The 21,939-nt window shown below is 42.9% G+C and overlaps 1 protein-coding gene across 2 annotated transcripts; it reads left to right on the top strand.

Moving 5' to 3' along the window:
- The first annotated feature begins 2,528 nt into the window (after positions 1 to 2,528).
- LOC143604272 (zinc finger CCCH domain-containing protein 3-like) lies at positions 2,529 to 19,273 on the top strand. Of its 2 annotated transcripts, none has more exons than XM_077080802.1 (7): positions 2,529 to 2,986; positions 3,188 to 3,345; positions 3,406 to 3,459; positions 3,633 to 3,742; positions 17,428 to 17,685; positions 17,761 to 17,991; positions 18,736 to 19,273. In XM_077080802.1, exons 5-7 carry the CDS (start codon positions 17,491 to 17,493, stop codon positions 19,060 to 19,062), a joined length of 753 nt encoding a protein of 250 aa, XP_076936917.1. In that variant the 5' UTR covers positions 2,529 to 2,986; positions 3,188 to 3,345; positions 3,406 to 3,459; positions 3,633 to 3,742; positions 17,428 to 17,490; the 3' UTR covers positions 19,063 to 19,273. Both variants share the same exon structure in this region, with proteins under 2 accessions (XP_076936917.1, XP_076936918.1).
- Positions 19,274 to 21,939: the final 2,666 nt, after the last annotated feature.

Raw genomic sequence — 21,939 nt, 5'->3', positions numbered from 1 at the left:
CATACATGGTTAGGGTTTATTTGATCTCAAAATCAAGACACAACAATTAACATGTAACAATATCAATTCTTGTTATCAAATCATCATCAATACATCATCAAATCAAACAAAGATCATATGAACACAATATATGAAATTTCCAGATTTTAGGGTTTATAATTAACCCATTCAAACTCAAAATTAAGCATGTAAAATACATAGGATAGTTGTTTATACCTTCCTAGCACCTTAATCTTCGATTAAACTTGAAAGATCTTGTGTATATGTGTGTGTGTGATTGACGGCAGCCAAGAACAAGGGGGGAGGGGGGCCGATCGGTCTAGAGGGAGAGAGAGGGAGTGTTACGGTTTAGGTTTATATTATTATTTATAATAACATGTTACATCTAGGTCCCTCAACTTCTAATTTGCACTTTTCTAGCTTATTTTAACTAGCTCTTGTTTCTTGTTTAGTATCATACATAATATAATCAAGTAACACATATGTCTAACACATAATTATCACATAATTATTGTTTTGACGTTTTTCGTTTATTCACCAATTGTTTGCGTCAACTCGTTTGCGTTTCGGTGCAATTCCCGAAAGACTACACATGTAGTAAGTGTCAAGCATCATTTAAACCCTAGTTTAAATGTAATGAGGTGTGCATTACAGATTCAATGATCTTAAGTTTGAATTGACGGAGTTGAGTTAACGGTGTTAACGGAGTTAACCTGAAATTGACGATTGTCACATCATTCCCATGTTAATTTCGTCCCGAAAATTTGAGTCAAGTCGTGATGAGTGTCTGAAAAAGTAAGAAAAATTTTCAGTTTGTCATAATATAGAAACTAAAACATCAATGGTTTTAACCAACATAGTTTCCAAACCCTTTTTTAGATTACTTTTTGTCCCTATATCCTTTCTAAAAGTTAACAGTAATAATTCCTTACTGCCATTCAAAATAATAACAATTCCTTAGGCTGTGTGTACTGGGCGCTGGTTCGGGCGATTTTGGGATGCGAAGGGGCTAGAACACGCCCCCCCTAGGCGATTTTTAGGCGATTTAGGGGCGGGGGCGGAGTTCTTTTATCGCCCGGAGAAGATGAAGAATATTATTATTGTATTACTATTGTATATATATGTATATGTATATGTATATATGTTGTGTGTGTATATGTATATGTATATATGTTGTGTGTGATATATATATATATATATGTGTGTGTGTGTGTGTATATGTATATATGTTGTGTGTGTGATATATATATGTATATGTGTATGTATATGTATATATGTTGTGTGTGTGTGTATATATGTATATGCAAAATGAATCCTAGAAACAACCTGAACCAACCGAACCACCCATTTCCTCCTTTCGGTCAACACCATGGTTCGCAAAACCAACCGAACGTGAACTTACAATGGAACCCGATGAACCTAAACCAACCGAGCTATCTGTTTCAATTTCCAGACCCGAACCTAAACATGTACGCCAACCGAGCTATATGTTTTTTTTTATATTTTTAGTGATGTATTTTTTTGTATTTATTTTTAATTTTAATGCATTTTTATTTAATTATTTAAATAAATTGGTTTTCATTTAATTAGTTTAATTATAAAAAGAAAATAATAAAAAAAGATACTGTGGGCCCAACTTGTAGCCCCTACACCATTACACCCCAAAAACAAATTCTCACCCCTTACTGACTGAGCGTCACGTGGCACAATTCGCCCCCAATTGTAGCCCCCTCCACTACACATGGCCTTACCGTTCTCTTGATACTCTTCATAAACTTTAATATTTTGTAAACTGACATTTAATTAAATGAGAAATGTTTGCGATACAGGTCAGAACTCTCAAGTTCGAATCCAATTCTAATAAGGTTTTATCTTAGTAGACTCTATGGCGACCAGTTTTCCGGAACAGAAGATGGTCACGGTAGGCTTGAACTATCCAACGCTATATGTGATCGCGGACGTATAAAGTCGCCATTTGACAATGAGAAATCCCAGGTAGCAGGACTTTTTCCGTTGGTCGTTAAAAAAAATTTAACAAAAGAGAGAAAATTTGAAAATACAAAACTTTTGTTACATAGGTTGATGTTTCATATAACATTTATTAAAATTGTACAAAAAAAACAATTAGTGTTTTATTCCAACCACTTTCCCATCAACAAACTTAACCGGCAACAACACGTATCTAAGCCTTTAAAGTCACTAATCTCCTGACACCTGTCCCCATTACACCTCAACGGCCAGGATCACTAACCTTCTCCTCCACGCCACCCACTTTCCCGCCCTTTCAACGGCGACGATTTTCTACAATTCTCAGTATTTCCGAAACCATTTACTAGTATTCATACTCACCCACCTGAATTTACCACACTACCCTCAAGTACCACCTCCCACTCTTCTAGATTCACAAGACTGTTTAGTCAACTGACACTCGACAATATTTCACATTCGTACACGAGTCCAAAAACATTAACTTATTTATTTATTTTATGTTTAAAATATTAATGAAAATCAAAATTCTTGTTCCAAAACTAAAAATCATCAAGAAAATATTTTAGAGAGAGAAAGTGTGGAAAATTACCCAAATGGAAAAAGTGAGGAAAGAATAATATTATTATTATTCACCACATTCATGGATCATATTCATTCATTCATTCATCAAATTTCTATTCTAGGGTTTCTTTAATCTTTCAACACTTGATCATCATCAACCAACGTCAAATTTAGCTCTTTTTCTTCAAAGGGTCGGTGAATTTGATCATAATATTCGTGGGTTTTCAATCGTTTTGAATAAAAATTGAGTCTTGAAGTTTGATTGATCAAATTAAAGGAAAAACAGGGGAAACAGGGGATTTTTATAAAATTGCAAAATTTGAATCTGGTTTGTAATAATTATAAGAATAGATTGGTATGCCGGATAATCGGCGTGTTCAGAGGAATGGTGGTGTACCCAATTCATCTTCCAATCCATCTGTTAATAACATTGAAGGTACAATTATCATAATCTCTTAATTTTGATGCTTAATTTTGAAGCAAGTTTTAAGTTTTGTGTGTAATTAATGTTACTCTGTTTCAGTTTGATGCAATTGTTGAATTTTGCCTAATTTTACTCTGTTTATTTTCCTTGTGTATGGATTTTAATCGTTCGTACGATGCTTTTGAAATTTGATTAAAATTTGTTGAATTTTAGAAGCTGTAAGGAGATTGAGGATTCAAACAGATGGGAAAGAAGAGGTGGTGGGTTATCCGGACCGACCCGGTGAACCCGATTGTATATTTTATATAAGGACCGGCATGTGCGGTTATGGAAATAGTTGTAGGTTTAATCATCCAACCCACATTGTGCAGGTAAAGACAATAGTTTTCATAGTTTGATGCATAAAGTCTGTAAGTTTTATCATTTTATAGGCCAATCAGAACGGAGGTGAGCTTCCGGAACGAGTTGGCGAGCCGGATTGTGTTGTAAGTTCTTCATAACTGTTGTGGATTTAGTTATGATCTTTGGATAAAAGGTTAATCTTGTTAGCAAAATCTGAACTTTAGTTGTGACAGTTAATAAAGTTTACATTTTTCCTTAAAAAGATAAGTGTACACATCAAAATCATTAAAAAAGTTAACTTTTTTACGATTTTCAGCATTATCTAAAGACGGGTACTTGCAAATATGGATCAACCTGCAAATACAATCATCCTCGTGATAGGCACGGTGCTGGACCGGTTGTGCTAAACATGGTCGGTGAAGAAACGTGGATCGACTTACTAGTAGACGATCAACTTTCCTCGGGTATGAGTGTGCTATATCACCGATGGTTTTCCGGAGTATGAATTCTTCCACCTACAAAACGAGCAGCACCGTGAACTTACCCCTCAGAAAGGGACAGAGGGGTCCTCTTTGGGGTAACCCTCCGGTGTGAGAATAAGATATTGTAGGAGAAGATAATAATAATCTGAAAGTGAGTAAGGACTTAGAATGTATTTTCTTGCTTACCTCCCCTTGTGGAGGTGGTGTGGTATTTATAGTGTTAGGGTTTCCAATGATTGGGCTCAGACCCAATTAGGGCCTTTTTGGCCTCCTCCTATTGCTTCGCGCCACGTGTCCTTAGGACACCTGGTGCTTTTTCATTGATTATTCTCTGACCAAGGTATTTCACCTGACCCATGTCCAAATCACGTGGTAGCACATGGGTTTTGCTGAGTTGTCCACCCTTCATTGGCAGCTGTCAACATCAGCATATTCTTTATTCCTTAAAGGATACCTTCTGGAAGGTTGTCTGATGAGCACAATCATGGTTGTCCTTATCCTGATTTGGATAAGGACGTGGTTGATTATGTGCATGTGTGATATGCGCCTATCCTGGGGATGCGCGAGGTCTTCTCTTTATTCTCACGCGTGGATGTTTCATGCGCAGATGTGATATGCGCAAGCATATGTAATATGCGTGAGCATATGTGATATGCGCCACGCGCAGATGTGATATGCGTGAGCATATATGATGCGTGAGCATATGTGATATGCGCCACACGCAGATGCGCCACGCGCAGATGTGATATGCGTGAGCATATATGATGCGTGAGCATATGTGATACGCGTGAGCATATGTGATGCGTGAGCATATGTGATATGCGTGAGCATATGTGATATGCGCCACGCGCATAGGTTTTGGCTTTGTGTCTTCATGACATCCTGATTTCAAGCCTCTTGTCTATATCTTGTGGGTTGACCCGCCCCGCTCGATGTTAAGGCGGGTGCATACCTCTTCAAGCCCCCCCAGTCTAATGTGTGTCTTGTCTCGCGCGAGCGAGGTAAGATAGATATTAGACTTAATAGTTTGCTCTTTTAATAGGGTTTGTCTTTTCTTTTTTATTTCTCATATGTGCGTTGCGCGAAATTCTATCCTTTTGGTTGAAATGAATCGTCCATGTACGTGGTTGGTTGGTGCTGACATGCGTCAGAGATGGAGACGTTATGTATCAGACTTTTCGTGTGCTCGAGGTGCTACAGTGGCCTTTCATGTCTCCTCATACAGTGTCAGGAACACGTGTCGCGCTCATGTTGGCCTGCACCTGCGAGTGGGGGCGCGTGAGCGTAACTCTGATCAGTACCTGTTTCTTTCTCTCTCCTGGGCCTATAAAAGCAAGCCTTTTGAGTGGTTTTTTCTTCATCTTCATTGTTATTTTCAGAGCTCTTTCTCCTTCAATTTTCATTCCGATTAAGAGCCTTTATCTTTTGCTTCCAGATTTCCGTGCTTAAAGTAACCGCTGTTTGATTCCCAATTGTATGTCTGATAACCCAGACACCACAATTTCCCCCAGCAAACGCCGTGTAAAATAGTTAGTTATGTCCACTTTGAAGAAGACCGGCAAGGGTAAACGGGGCTGCCGAGGCCTCGTCGGAGGAGGTGGGGAAGAACAAAACGGTGAAGAGATGGGATGAGATTCCCTGCAAATTGAAACAGTCTGACTTCGATAATCTCGTCGTCTCTCAGGGTTTTCTCCCTGAGTACAGCTGTCTGCTCCCGGCGACCGGGCAAACGGCGGCAGATCCGCCCACCGGCTATATCTCTTTATACTCTCACTTTTTCACTCACTGTAACCTTCGTCTTCCGATGACAAGGTTTATAAGTGCGCTCCTTCAGTTTTATGGGATTCACATATCCCAAGTCCATCCTTGTGGACTAGTGCGCATGACTCATTTTGAGTTCATGTGCAAAGCTCAGCGCGATGAGCCCACCCCTCGGCGCTTTCAATATTTTTACAAGCCAAAAATCCAAGATTCTTGGTTCTCATTCACACCGCGCAATCAGAAGGTTAAGTGCTGCACTGTTTCCTGCAAAAGCCTTCATGACTGGTCTGAAAATTTTGTTTATATTAAGGCTGGTGTGATTCCCATCCGCATGACCATGCGCGCGATCACTTCTGCGCCCGCGGATGAGAATGTTCTTAAGAACCCAACGGGCACATGGGTTAACAAGTTAACTGCTGAACCATCCCCCGCCAAGAATATTTGCGAGGAGGCGCTGGTGGGGGTTGGTATGAGCAAGAGGTGGACCGACAGCGCGACTGAGCCTGTCATCCATGTTGATGGCTTAGGTGAGTTATTTGCTCATTGCATTATATCTGCGCGAATATAATTCGTTTTGCTGATATCATTTGTCTTGTATTATGCAGTAAGCAAGGAATACGTCCACGCCGCCTGTGACGAGCATATGGAGGGTGGCTCTGTCGCGCTGAGCGCTGGGGAAGTTGCTTTCCCCGATCGCTTCGATGATATGTTCATCCCTGTTGATTTAGAATTTTGCTTTGACAGCGATGCACCTGGTAAGCCTTTGTACTTATGCTTAGGCCTTTAGAATACCAAATTTGGTTAACATTTCTGTTGCACGTATTGTAGATGCGCTCGAGAATTATGAGTTGGAGCTTGCGGAAGAGGGGGTGGAGGAAGAAGCTGAGGCGCCACAACTCAAGCGCAAAGCTAAAGGCAAAACTGGCGCAGGGGCCAGTAAAAAACAGAAAAAAAATGATGCCCCTGTTGCCCAGGATCCTCCTACCCAAGCGAAGGGACTTGAGAAAACCAAGGGATTTACCTCCAAGTTTTCCTCGTCTTCTTTGCCTCAAGGTGTGGGCAATCCTCCCGTCCACACGAGGTATGGTGCTGCCACCTCATCTCTTCGCGCGGCGGACAAGGGAAGCGGCGCTGCGCCTGCTGTTTCATCTTCTCCAACAGGTATACTTTGTTTATATTTTGTGGTTTTATGAGCATGATTCCGATAGAGTTATTAATGAAGCTTTGCTCACTCAAATGTTTGTAGAGCCGGCGACTTTGGTGGCTCAACCTCAGGCGCAGCAAGGTACCGAGGCTGCGCCGAAGGTTACTTTGAAGTCCCCTGTTTTACCCTCGAAAAGGGGGAAAATGGACTTCATGGCGATGCTCAATTCGCGGAAGGCGGTGCGCCAAGGTATTTATTGCGCTTTGATTTTCTGAAGTTTTCCTTTAGATCAAGTCATGAATCATTTCTCCTTGTTGGTTTTTTCATAGGAATTATTGCTGGCACACAAGCTGCTGGTGGCACTGCTGGCGCTGGCGCCGGCGCCGTTAGTTCTGCTCCTGCTCCAACAAGCACTGAATCTCCTCTCATTGGGATTACTAAGGAGCAGGAGACTATTTTACGCGCTGATCTAACGGCGTCAAGACCTCCCTCACCTCCTCCTGCGCACAGCCCTCCTCGTGAGACTGTTTTTGATTTTTCCAAGTCGCAGGAGAAAAGACCTGTTACAGAGGATGATGAGGAGGTCAATTTTGAAGATTCCGATGGTGGCCGCGCAAGCCCTGTAGCGCCACGAGATTTCGTGGCGCAGCCTTCTTCTCGCGGGGCTGGCGCTGACTTTTCTGCCGGCTCTCCGCAGGTATAAGTTTGTTTTGCTCCGCTGTGCGGACTTCCAGATTAGTGTTTAGATGACTAAAACGTTGCTTTTGCGTGGTTTTGTGTTTGCAGGAAGCCGATCACATATACCGCCCGAGCTGGAATATCACTGAAGATAGCTCATTTCAATCCATGGGTGTGTGTGAAGACTTCTGGGCTCACTCTGTTCCTCCGGCTGAAAGGAGGTTTCAGGAGGACCGCGCTCGCGTGGACTTGCTCAACGACCACCTTTTTGCTGGGTCTGCGTTCTTTGCTGTCTCCCAAGAGCTTCGCAATGATTATATAAAAGTGCGTGATGCCCTTGTGGAGGCCAAGCAAGAGGCTAAGATTTCTGCTTGGAATCTTTCTGACGCTCGAGAGAGAGCTGAGAAACTCCATGCAGAACTTAGCGAGAACCGAGCAAGTGCCAACGCTGCCTTTGTGAAGCGCGGGCATGAGCTGCAGGCTGCGCGGGAGAAGCTGCAAGCGGCAGAAGCGGATGCGGCCAGGTACGCGCGTCGAGCGCGTGACTTGGAGTTGGAGGCAGAGGCGCGTGATCAAACTCTTGCGCAGGCTAACACTGACAAATATTCATTAGAGAGTGAGGTTGCGCGCCTGAAGAAAGAGCTCGATGCTGCGCGAGCAGAAAAGAATGAAGCCTTGGCGGCAGCAGCGTCTGACAGAGAAGAGCTCGATGCTGCGCGAGCAGAAAGGAATGAAGCCTTGGCGGCAGCAGCGTCTGACAGAGAAGAGCTAAAACAAACCAAGGAAACTGTTGAGTTGTTAAACTCTCAGATTCCTGCTCTTGAGACGTCTGTTTCTTCCTCCGCGCAGGATCGTCAATGGCTAGTTTCACAGGGTGTGACTCGTTGCGCTTATGCGATGAAATACTCAGACGAGTTTCAGACCCTTGTGATGGATTGCAATGCTGCGTCGCGCTTGGTGGGTCGAGCTGAAGGATTTAAGGATGGCTATGAATATGGCATGCTGAAGAAGAATCCATCCGACTACCCTTATCAGCTCGACATTGTCTGCGCTGACATGGCCGAGGTGGGGGATAAGTACTTGAATACTCTGATTCCCATCCTTGAGCAGGTATTTTAACCTTAATGAGTTTACCTTGACTTATTTTCCTAATCTTTTGTACTCACACTTTTCCTTGTGACTTGCAAATAGCCGCGCTTGCTGACCAGCCCGATCTTGGCGCGCTAAAGAAATTACTTGACGAATGTGAAGGGACTGGTGGCAGCGATGATGGTGCGGGCAATGCTGCCTCTGCTAGCGGCTCTGGCGTGGCCAAAGGACCTACTCCTGACACTATCGTGATAGAAGACGACTCCATTCAAGACGAACAGCTTGATTATGGTAAGTTTGGAGATGACGAGGAGCGGGCTGCGCCAGATGCTGAGGGAGGAGGTAATGATGAGGGCGATGAAGAGGCTGATGTTGATATAGAGACTTGAAAAGCCCTTCATGTTTTTTTTTTTTTTTTTTTTTTTTGTTAGTAGTTTTTATCTCATCATTTTGTAAATTTGTAAACTTCTATGTTTTGGAATGAAATTTTGTTTTTCCCTTATTCGCATCTTGCGCATTCCCAATTCATCTCTTTATATTGCATGTTTATGCTCGTTGAATATAAGGTATGCTTACACATTGAAACTTGGACAAGGCTGTAAGGAAATTATTTTATTTAATCCTTATCAGTTGTCACATTTCAAGTTATTTTGCAATATTCTGAATGTGCTGACACGTGCCTTGGCACTTCATTATTCCTCCTTTGCGCGACGTTATCGCGCATTTATTATAGGGAATTATGAATGAGTTTTTTAGCCTTTACGTGTCAGTATGTGTTACTCTGATATCCATTATAATCCCATGCGTGACCTCGACCTGAGACCTTAACAACTATGTTTTGGCATGTGCTTTGCCTTAGTTGTGCTTAGGTACTTTTATGGTCTAGCTGCGCAGCATGTAGGATGGATGTTGTGAGTGATTTGAGCTAAGGCTCATATTATTGGGCTAAGGCCCCGACGTTTTAGAGTTAAAACTCGTTAACGCGTTTGAGATTGAAGCTCGCGCATGTATGTTTTACTTCGTTTTATTTTTAGTTTGATGTCAATACAATGTTGTCATATTGCTCAAAATTAATAAAGGGAAGTGTGAAACATGTATGCAAAAGGTAATAGAACACACATTAAGAGAAAATAGCGCGCATCATTATTCATAATGGCTTAAAGGGCCTTGATTACAAACTTGACAACTTTTACATGAAACATTTTCTAAGCTGTGCTGCGTTCCATGTGCGCGGGATCTTCTTTCCATTCAAATCTTTTAAAGCGTATGCGCCTTTTCCCAATTCTTCCGAGACTTGATAAGGTCCCTCCCAGTTGGGGGACATCTTTCCCGGATGTATCGCGCGACTAGCTTCATTGTTCCGAAGGACAAAATCATTCTTCTTGAGGTGGCATTCTTTCACGCGCTGATTGTAATATTTTTCTAGTTTTTTCTTGTATTTGGCTTCGCTGATGATAGCCGCCTCTCTGCGCCCTTCAAGTAAGTTGAGATCCAACCTCCTTTCGCGCTCGTTATCCGTCTTACTCATCATGAGCACTCTAAAGGATGGGCATCCAATCTCTGCTGGAATCATAGCCTCCGTTCCATAGGTTAGGCTGAACGGGGATTCGCCATTGCTGGTTTTGCTTAATGTCCTGTGCGCCCACAGGACATTAGGTAGCTCCTCGACCCATGAATGAGATTCTCCCTCCAACATTTTCTTCAGCCCATTCAGCAAGCTTTGGTTCGCGCGCTCCACTTGGCCATTCCCTTGAGGGTGGTATACTGAAGTGAAGACTTGGTTGATGCGCAATTCCTTGAGCCAACTGGATATCTTCCTGTCAGTGAATTGTTTGCCATTGTCGCTCACAATTTCCATTGGCAGGCCAAAACGGCATATGATGTGGCTCCAAATAAATTGCTTCATTGCCTCGGCTGTGATTTTTGCCAGTGGCTTGGCTTCAACCCATTTTGTGAAATAATCTACTGCCACTACCAAAAATTTTAACCGCCCTTGCGCTTGTAGTAAGGGACCCACAATATCGATTGCCCATTTGTGGAAAGACCATGCGGAGGTCACCGGAATCAAGTTGTTCTTTGGCCGCATGGTGTTTGGCGCATAGCTCTGACACGCTTTGCATTTTTGGATCTCTTTTAATGCGTCCAAGTACATGCCTGGCCAATAGTACCCTGCGTTCATTGCCTTGGCAACCACCATGCGCGGGCCAGCATGTATTCCACAGATTCCTTCGTGTATCTCTCTGATCACATAGCTTGCTTACTCAGCATCCAAGCATTTCATGAGCGGTCCAAGATAAGAGCGTCGATATAACGTACCATCAAGCAGTTCGTAGTTCTGCGACTTGTGTCTTATCTTCCTCGCCTGTGCGCGATCGTCCGGTACCTTTCCCTCCTTCAAGAATTCCATTATTGGAGTTATCCATGATGAAGGTGTTGTATGAATTACAAGGACAGACTTCGCTCCCACCGACGGGTTGCTCATTACTTCCACCCTGACATCTTTGCCAAAGTGATCGAAGCTGGTTGATGCCATCTTGCTCAGCGCGTCGGCAGACTTATTTTCACTGCGTGGAATGTGTATGATTCTGAAAGATTCAAATTGTTCGATGAGTTTTTTCGCCTGCTCTAGATACAGAGGCATGGTATTCTCCTTGGCCTCATAAAGGCCATTGACCTGTGCTGCTACCAAGTATGAATCGACATGGGCCTCTAGCTTTTTAACTCCGAACTTGTGCGCGATGCGCAGACTAGCCAGCAGGGCTTCATACTCTGCTTCATTGTTAGTGCTTTTGAAATCCAACCTGATTGCGTAAGTATACTCATGATTTTCTGGATCCACCAGTTTGAGGCCTGCGCCGGACCCTTCGTTGTTTGAAGCTCCATCAGTGAATAATCTCCAAACATTTTCTTCATTATTGGCTTGCGGAGGGTCTACTTCGCGCTGAGCCTCTTCGACTTTTCCTTCAGGGATTTCTGCAATGAAATCAGCTAAGACTTGTCCCTTGATTGCTGGACGAGGTTTGTAGGTGATCGTGTGCTCCCCTAACTCCAACGCCCATTTTGTCAGCCTTCCTGAGAGGGCGGGACGTCGCAAGACTTGCTGGATGTTGTAATCAGTCAGGACTTCAATGGGATGACCATTGAAATATCTATGAAGCTTGCGCGACGCATGTGTTAATGATAAAACTAACTTTTCTATGATGGTGTAGCGCGTCTCAGGATCTGTCAGCACCCGACTTACATAATAGATTGGTGTTTGGATTCCCTTGCGATCCACCAACAACACTGCGCCAATGGCGCGCTCTCCTGCTGACAGGTACAACGTTAGAGTTTCGCCAGGTAGTGGAGCTATGAGCGCAGGCAGATTTATCAGACATTCTTTTATCTCACTGAAAGCTTGCTCGGCCTCAGGCGTCCACTTGAATTGGCTTTTCTTTAAGCAATTTCTCAATGTGTTAACGAATGGGGTAGATTTGCTTGCATGGTTTGCTAGGAACCTGTTAATTGATACCAATCTGCCATTCAACTTTTGAACTTCCTTCATGGTGGATGGTGAGGGCATGTCAAGGATAGCCTCCACCTTCTCTGGGTTCACCTTGAAACCATCCTTGGTGACCATTACACCGAGAAATTTCCCTTCTTCTACGCCGAATGTGCATTTGCTCGGGTTGAGCTTCATGTTTACTTCCTTTAGGCGCCAAAGGGTTTCTTCGATGTCTTTGAGCATTTGTTTTTCCTCCCTGCTTTTAATCACCAAATCATCCACGTAGACTTCTAAGTTTCTTCCAATTTGCTCGTTGAAAACCGCATCCATGAGTCTTTGGTAAGTGGCTCCTGCATTCTTCAAACCAAAGGGCATTTTTGTGTAACAGAAAACACCCTTGTCAGTTCTGAAGGCAGTCTTGTCCTTATCTTGTGGTGCCATTTGAATTTGGTGATAGCCCTTATAGGCATCCAGGAAACATTTGAGCTTAAATGGCGCCACAGAGTCCACCTTCGCGTCAATGTTTGGGAGGGGGTAACAATCTTTTGGACACGCTTTGTTGAGGTCCTTGAAATCAATGCACATTCTCCATGACCCATTGCTCTTCTTTACCATCACAGGATTGGCTACCCATGTTTGGTATCGTATTGGGCGGATGATATTTGCGCGCAGTAGATCTTCTACTTGCTCATTCATGGCCTTTGCCTTCTCATCCCCCATGACTCTTTTCTTTTGAGCAATTGGCTCTACAGACTTGAATGTGTTGAGAGAATGCTGCGCCAGGTCTCGCGGAACCCCAGTCATATCAGAATGTTGCCACGCGAAGACCGATATATACGTTGTGAGCAATTTTTTCATTCTTACCCTTGTGTCATCTGATATCGTAGCTCCAATTGTGATTGTTTGTTCTGGGAATTTTGGGTTGAGAATCCATTCCTCTGGCGCGTTGTTTGCCATTGGAAGCTTCATTCTCCCTTCTCGCGGTATACTTGTTACTGCGCACAAATGATCTCGGTATACAAATGTTACTCCTGTTGGTGTTGAGAACCCCAACGCACCGTGCGCTGGTGACGGTATGGCGTTGAATTGGGCAATCGTTCCTCTACCCAAGATCATATTATGGCATGAAGTGGTGGGCAAGACCAAGAAGTTGACAATTTCAGCTCGCTTGTGTTTCTCATCCCCCATAGTTAGTTCGAATTGTATCTGACCTAGGGGTGAATAATTTCATTTGAGACACCCGAGATTGGTGCATTCACAATTTCGAGCCTTGCTTGGTCTGCTGGATCCAACTTCCTGAAACATTGCTCATACATGATGTCTGATTCACTGCCGGTGTCCACCAGGACTTTTGACACCTCATAATGAGCGATGTGTGAAGTGATGACTAGAGGACTGCTGATAGACGGGCCTCCTCTGATTTTTGGGAATATTACTTGTTGCTCGCGCCAATCCCCTTGGACTTGCGCGCTTCTCTTCCTCGATCCTTGCCCTTGCCTTCCTCCTTCAGCTACACAGATTCTTTTGAATTTTTTACTGGCTGAGGCTCCGTCTGGTTGTTCATTCTCTGGTCTTGGGTTTTTCACCAGGTGAGCCAACTTGCCTGATTTCACATCTCTTTCAATCGCATCCTTCAAATGGTGGCATGCATCGGTGTTGTGCCCTGTGGACTTGTGAAACTCACAATACTTGCCACTGTTTGGTGGTCCCTTATGGAGTAATGGCTTGGGGCTTTTAAACTGGACATTCTCTGTGTTTAACACTTGCGAAGGCGTTTTGGTGAGGGGAGTCCATATTCTTGGTAGAGGTCTGTTAGGCTCTCTGCCGCCTTCCCTCTTGTCACCTTCTCCGCGATTACGAATGTCTTTTTGGGGCTGGGGTGAACTTTGTTGCGCTTGCTTTTCTGCGGGAGAATAACTGGTTTGTTACAACCTAGACCATACGGAGTTTTGTTTGCCCCTCCTTTCATTGTTGTGTGGTGCTTCTGTTTGATGCCCTCTATCTCTTGCTCTGTCTTGGGCAATTTGTTTTTCATTTCTCGCGAAGACTCGCGATGCTTTCATAAGCTTAGCTCAAGTGGTTGGCATGCCATCTCTGCTCACGAGAGCTCTGCGGAGTTGATCACTGCGCGCACCTTGTATAAAGGCCACGCGCAAGAGTTGTTCAGTGATACCTCCAATTGCAAGAGATTCCTGATTGAAACGAGTTATGTAGTCTTCAATGGTTTCATCATTCCTGCGCACGCAGTGCATGATGTCATCGGGGTCGCGCGTGTGTCTGCGCTGCTGTACAAAGTGAGCCTGGAACTTCTCCAATAGCTCTTCGAACCCATCGATTTGTCTTGTCGGCAAGCTTTCGAACCAGACACGCGCTGCGCCCGTGAGGCAGCGAGCAAACATGTGACACAATGTTGGCATCGTCCAGCTTTCTAGGTTTCCAGTGTTGTAAAAACCTTGTAAGAAATCATCTGGATCTATTGTACCATCGTACTTGCCTAGACCACTTGGCATCTTGGTTTTGTGTTGAATGGGAGCCTTCGCAATGCGCTCAGTGAATTTTGAATGCTTCACCAAGATGGCTGGCCTATATGGTGTGGTTACGTCCACTTGCCCTTTCGCTTGTGGGTTGTACGGTGTGTATAGATCCATATCAACTTTGGCTCCAGGCGCTATGTTCATGTGCGCACGAAGCTGTGAACCTCCTGCATGAGTATCTCGCGTCTTCCTCATGCTGTGCACTTCTTCCTCATCACTAAAATCAGCGTGTCCGGTGTGAACAGAGTGACCATCTTCCGGCGCGCGCGCCCTTTTTGTTGTTCCCTGAATGGTTTGTTTATCAAATGCGAGCCTTTGTGTTAAGTCGGCTAACTTTTTGTGTTTGACCAGCTCATTGTATTTGTCCATTAAACGCCGTTGTTCGTTTATGAGCCATTCTTTAGGGTCATTGGTTTCAACTTCCGGACCCATTGGTCCTTTTTGTTTTGCACCAGTCAGATTTTGGAACGTGAGATCGTCTAGAGGAGTTTCAGTCTGGCTATGAGGTGTTGTGATGAAGGGATGGTTACTGGGGGTGCGCGCAGTATCACGCGGCGCCCTCAGAAACTGATGTCCCTCATTAACATCCTCAAGCTCATTATCCTCCAGAACTTGATCGCTGTTTCGAACACCGGAAACCATGGTGAAGATTTTCAGAGAGAACTGATGAGATAGTGGTTTTGTTGCCGTTGTAACAGGTGATGGCGCCAATGAAGAAACGTGGATCGACTTACTAGTAGACGATCAACTTTCCTCGGGTATGAGTGTGCTATATCACCGATGGTTTTCCGGAGTATGAATTCTTCCACCTACAAAACGAGCAGCACCGTGAACTTACCCCTCAGAAAGGGACAGAGGGGTCCTCTTTGGGGTAACCCTCCGGTGTGAGAATAAGATATTGTAGGAGAAGATAATAATAATCTGAAAGTGAGTAAGGACTTAGAATGTATTTTCTTGCTTACCTCCCCTTGTGGAGGTGGTGTGGTATTTATAGTGTTAGGGTTTCCAATGATTGGGCTCAGACCCAATTAGGGCCTTTTTGGCATCCTCCTATTGCTTCGCGCCACGTGTCCTTAGGACACCTGGTGCTTTTTCATTGATTATTCTCTGACCAAGGTATTTCACCTGACCCATGGGCAATCACGTGGTAGCACATGGGTTTTGCTGAGTTGTCCACCCTTCATTGGCAGCTGTCAACATCAGCATATTCTTTATTCCTTAAAGGATACCTTCTGGAAGGTTGTCTGATGAGCACAATCATGGTTGTCCTTATCCTGATTTGGATAAGGACGTGGTTGATTATGTGCATGTGTGATATGCGCCTATCCTGGGGATGCGCGAGGTCTTCTCTTTATTCTCACGCGCAGATGTTTCATGCGCAGATGTGATATGCGCAAGCATATGTAATATGCGTGAGCATATGTGATATGCGCCACGCGCAGATGCGCCACGCGCAGATGTGATATGCGTGAGCATATATGATGTGATATGCGTGAGCATATATGATGCGTGAGCATATGTGATATGCGCCACACGCAGATGCGCCACGCGCAGATGTGATATGCGTGAGCATATATGATGCGTGAGCATATGTGATACGCGTGAGCATATGTGATGCGTGAACATATGTGATATGCGTGAGCATATGTGATATGCGTGAGCATATGTGATATGCGCCACGCGCATAGGTTTTGGCTTTGGGTCTTCATGACATCCTGATTTCAAGCCTCTTGTCTATATCTTGTGGGTTGACCCGCCCCGCTCGATGTTAAGGCGGGTGCATACCTCTTCATAACTCAACATTATTAAAACAATGTTTGAAACGAGTGGTTATCAAAACACAAATAATAATACCTGTCGCATAGGTAACCCGACTGAAGAGGTATGCACCCGCCTTAACATCGAGCGGGGCGGGTCAACCCACAAGATATAGACAAGAGGCTTGAAATCAGGATGTCATGAAGACACAAAGCCAAAACCTATGCGCGTGGCGCATATCACATATGCTCACGCATATCACATATGTTCACGCATCACATATGCTCACGCGTATCACATATGCTCACGCATCATATATGCTCACGCATATCACATCTGCGCGTGGCGCATCTGCGTGTGGCGCATATCACATATGCTCACGCATCATATATGCTCACGCATATCACATCATATATGCTCACGCATATCACATCTGCGCGTGGCGCATCTGCGCGTGGCGCATATCACATATGCTCACGCATATTACATATGCTTGCGCATATCACATCTGCGCATGAAACATCTGCGCGTGAGAATAATGAGAAGACCTCGCGCATCCCCAGGATAGGCGCATATCACACATGCACATAATCAACCACGTCCTTATCCAAATCAGGATAAGGACAACCATGATTGTGCTCATCAGACAACCTTCCAGAAGGTATCCTTTAAGGAATAAAGAATATGCTGATGTTGACAGCTGCCAATGAAGGGTGGACAACTCAGCAAAACCCATGTGCTACCACGTGATTGCCCATGGGTCAGGTGAAATACCTTGGTCAGAGAATAATCAATGAAAAAGCACCAGGTGTCCTAAGGACACGTGGCGCGAAGCAATAGGAGGATGCCAAAAAGGCCCTAATTGGGTCTGAGCCCAATCATTGGAAACCCTAACACTATAAATACCACACCACCTCCACAAGGGGAGGTAAGCAAGAAAATACATTCTAAGTCCTTACTCACTTTCAGATTATTATTATCTTCTCCTACAATATCTTATTCTCACACCGGAGGGTTACCCCAAAGAGGACCCCTCTGTCCCTTTCTGAGGGGTAAGTTCACGGTGCTGCTCGTTTTGTAGGTGGAAGAATTCATACTCCGGAAAACCATCGGTGATATAGCACACTCATACCCGAGGAAAGTTGATCGTCTACTAGTAAGTCGATCCACGTTTCTTCAAGTTAATAGGAAGAGAAGGCGTGTCCTCATTACTTACGAACTGGATCGTGTAAATTTGGAGTTTCATGCAAGTTCCATCATCCGCAACCGTCAATGGACGGGGGAGGTGTCCATATGCATCAACACATGCACCTTCGTCCGGTGTTTCTGGTTGGTCGTTGCCTAGACCAACATATGTTTCTGATTCTCAAACTTACTTACCAGTTATGCTTCCTAATTCTCAAACTATTGGGCCCACGCAAGGTTGGAGCACTTATGTGGTAAGGATATTGCTAAACTCCTATTCAAGAAATTAAATACATGTGGTGGTTATTATGATGGTGTTATTTTTATAGGGAAGTCTGAGCCCGGTGACCTCACCAAGTGTGTTTGGTGGTTCGGTTTCAATTGATCAGGGCTATACTTTAACATCTGGTTCTAATCTGCCTGAGCGACCCGGTGAACCGGAATGTCGTTATTTTATGAACACTGGAAGCTGCAAATATGGGTCGGACTGTAAGTATCATCATCCAAAAGAGAAGATAGCTCAAATGGCTGCTAGTCCCCTGGGCCTCCCTCTGAGACCCGTAAGTTACTCAATTCATGTTAATTGTTAAACACGTGGCGTTTATTAGAGGTTGCATTTTCGACTTGCAAATGTGCTATTCAGGTTGCTTTGTTATTGTCCAACTGGTCAGACGGGTCGAAAGTTCTAACATGTTTTTATAGAATCTTTTATTATTAAGGCTCTAATTATTTATTTAGGTGTAGCTTTACACAATAGTAACTAACCTTCTCAAGTGTCCCGCTGTTTTCTTTTTTTGTTTCTCTAAAATCACTCTACTAGGTGTTCCAATCTTGGTATAGTTTTTATAAATATTAAATTTTCCTAAGGTAAACGAAACATACAAGAATCTTGATTACTATTTAGTGATTACTTTTTACAATTTGATTTATCAATTACGAAAGTTAGTTATTATTTAGTAAATCTTTTTCTTCGCTATTACCTTCTACTTCAAGTTAATTGTTACTTAGTTACTAAATAATCACTAAATAGTAATCAAGATTCATATATGTTTACATTTGCCTCACTTGGTTGAAATATATATATATATATATATATATATATATATATATTCACATTTATAATAAAGTTATACAAGATTGTCACAACTAATAAAACCCAAGTGACTTTAGAGACAAAAGAAAAAAAATTGTCTTTAATTGAAACGTTGGTTACTATCCCATATATAAAAAAGTGGACAAACACATGAGCTGGCATGTATCTAACCCTATACCGAACCAGACTGACACAAGGTCTCAAAATGCAGGGGCAAGCGGTGTGTTCATATTACAGTCTTTATGGACTCTGCAAGTATGGGCCAACTTGTAAATATGATCACCCTTTGATGGGATATTCATACAACTATGGCATGACTATGCCTACCATGTCCATCATTGATCCATCCATGTTCCACGCTCACCATTCTTCCGTGTCGTCCCCTTCAAAATCATCAAAAAATGCAGGTGGTTCTAAAACACCAGGAGGAGAGTCACAATCGCGGTCCCCTTCACCTCAACACGATCATGAACACGGACATGAACACGAACACGAACACGATCATGAAAATGGTTCCACCCTTCCACATTCTGAATGAATCTGATCATATGTGATTTAGTGGTGTTTTTAAGAGATGAATTTGAGGAGAGGTTTTGTTTTTGGTTCTGAATAAAAGGCAGGCGATGGATGTTGTTTTGAATTTTGCTGCGATTGTTATACCATTTTATTCAGTATGAACTGTTTTGGTTTTGTTTTTGTGGATGATTTTTGGTAATGTTGTGAGTGGTGATGTGATGCCTGTTTTTGAATATGTTTTTACTTCTAGATGATGGATGCACTTAGACTATTGCGCTGTACGTACTTAATAATACGATCGAAATTTATGTTTCATTTGATTTTTGATTACTAGTCATTTTTAAGTCCAAGGTTAACTGATGGCTCTTGTTCGGTTGGACAAGTGTTTCCGAGCCTTGATCTGAGTTTCAACTTGCACGAAAAGTCGAGTTAGTCCAAGTGTCCAACAATGGATTGACATCGGATCCATTAGTGGATCGAACCAAGGCAAAAGAAAAGCACAATGACATTTCAAAAATTGTCAAACGACGAACACAAAATAAGACAAAAATTGGACTGTATACTCACTTATACCAGTTCAAACCCTGTTGTTATAACCGACAATATTTTTTATCAAACCTACGTTTTCCGCAAAATGGTATTTTTTTTATAAATGAACTTTTCTTCTATGAAAAGTTTTTAAAATTGAAAAATAAGTTAAATGGGAGTGCTAATTAAACTCGAAATGACACAAAGCCCTTTTTTGTAATGAAGTATATATATTTGATCAATTGGGTTTTGGTCTTTTTTTTTCTCTTCCAATTCAAACCCGCCCGGATAGAAAAATGCTTTGTCTAGTGTTTAAAAGTTAAAAAATGAGGTAAAGCTATATTAACATTCACTTGAATCACTATACATATGGTTGTGTTCTTGTGGTGACATATTTCTATCACTCATTTATATTTTTGTTATGTAAACTAGTTTTATAAAAATTAAAAACAATTACATAGGGGAGGGTATAGGCCCTTAAGATAAGGATTGGTTATCATGTCTCATCTGTCTTATATGATGTGGACCTAGCTACATTATCTTAGGTGCTGTTTGTTTTTGAAGACAAAAATCGTCTGCAGTCTGTTTTCATCTGATTTAATGTCTGCAACTGAAGATGTGGTCTGAAGGTATGCAATCTGAAAATATAATACTGTTTGTTTTATAAACTAGATATTGTCTGCATAAGCTGAAAAGTAGTTACCTGTCATATATATTGCAGTAGATAAAAGTCATTTGTAGTGGTGTATGAACTATGAAAGTGGATGGTGGTAGACAATTGTGGTAGGCGGTGAACGGTGGGTGGTGGTGATGGACGGTTGTAGTGGTGGACCGTGATGGTGGCCGACAATGGGTGGTGGTGGTGATGAACGGTGGTGGTGGGTGGCGGACTATGGTGGTGGCGGATGGTTGTAGCGAATGGTTGTGGCGGGTGGTGGCGGTGGATGGTGGGTGGTGGCGGTGGATGGTGGTGGCGGGTGGTGGTGGCGACGGACGGTGGGTGGTGGTGGTGGTAGTGGACGGTGGTTGTGGCCGACGGGGGTGGTGGTGATGATGGACGGTGGTGGTGGTGGGTGGTGGTGGTGGTGGCAGCGGCGGACGGTGGTGGTGGGTTGTGGTGGATGGTGGCGGCGGACGGTGGATGGTGGTGGTGGCGGCGGACAGTGGATGGTGGTGGTGGTGTTGGACATTGGGTGTTGGTACCTGATATGATGTTAAGAAGTGTGAAGATGATGAAAAAAGCTTATTTTTTAAGACCTTAAAGGCAGTTTTCATATTTTTTTTTAAAAAAAAACAAACAGTTTTCAAGAGCTTATGTCTGCGCACCCGCAAACATATGCTCCTCGCAGACCTTATAAGCAAAAACAAACACAACCTTAGACTTCTACACTTCAATTTTCTATAACATTTCTTTAAAGTTTAATCCATGTAATGTTGGCCCATGATTACCCTACGCAAAACATAATGTCTTAAGTATTAGTATAGTATCTTACCGGCCTGAATAGATCTTCGACTAGTTTAAAGATTTGTCTCATACTCTCATCTAAGACTTTATGGGGTGAACGCTAATATTCTCCATGATCATCATTTTCAGAGTATTTTGAATTGTTTATATGTTAAAAACTTAAAATTTGAAGTATGGAGACCAGGATCAAAAGTTATAATTCTTAAACTCTTAATAATATAACTCACAAGCTCGGGCATATATACAATTTTAAACATGAAAACCTAATTAGACTAGAATACAAACTCCTTGTCATACTCAAACACTAATTAGTAAAAACATATTTAAACAATAATTAATAAATAAATTTCTTGTTGTCCAATTCATTTGCTCGACTTGCTCACCAAGTAATTTATTTCATGTAAACCAAGTTACGTGCTCAACTTGATAAATAAGACACCAACTCATCATAGGCTCGATGAGTCCGCCCAACCCGCCTCATTGACCCGAGGACGGAAATTAAGTCCAACAAAATTTTCCTTCAATTTCCATTTTAATCGTTCATTATGTATTTATTTCTAATGTTAATTTTTTAATTTCTCATGTTTGGGCTATTCATTCGACGGCCACCCTTCTCTTCATGGGCTTTTCAAACCGGATTCATAGGCTAGTCTTCCTGGTTCGTTGGCTAGTTTAGATCGGCTCGCTACCTTCAATTAACACTTCCAATGGTCGGGAATCTCTGCAAGTCTTTCCTTCTCAACTTCAATCTCCAAGCTCTCAATTACTTCAATCAAGGATTCAGTCTGACAAATTGATCATATGGTTGGGCTATAAAAGGAGTCTTGGTTGGTTATTAAAGTACAACAATCAACAATGTAGTCGTTAATATTTTTTTTTGTTATTCTTAGGGGTTCCAATCTTATT

The sequence above is a fragment of the Bidens hawaiensis genome, unplaced genomic scaffold (genome assembly GCF_021521415.1).
Source record: "Bidens hawaiensis isolate Kalapana, Puna unplaced genomic scaffold, B.hawaiensis_p1.1 tig00064566_1, whole genome shotgun sequence".
Lineage (NCBI taxonomy): Eukaryota > Viridiplantae > Streptophyta > Magnoliopsida > Asterales > Asteraceae > Bidens > Bidens hawaiensis.
Note: the sequence above shows the minus strand (reverse complement) of the source record. Positions and strands in the feature narration are given on the sequence as shown.

Bases quoted from the DNA above. Each gene is read 5' to 3' on its own strand.
- LOC143604272 (XM_077080802.1), top strand. From the start codon at position 17,491: ATGCAAGTTCCATCATCCGCAACCGTCAATGGACGGGGGAGGTGTCCA. The intron at 17,686-17,760 runs GTAAGGATATTG...TTATTTTTATAG, and splicing joins AAGGTTGGAGCACTTATGTG to GGAAGTCTGAGCCCGGTGAC. The intron at 17,992-18,735 runs GTAAGTTACTCA...CTCAAAATGCAG, and splicing joins TGGGCCTCCCTCTGAGACCC to GGGCAAGCGGTGTGTTCATA.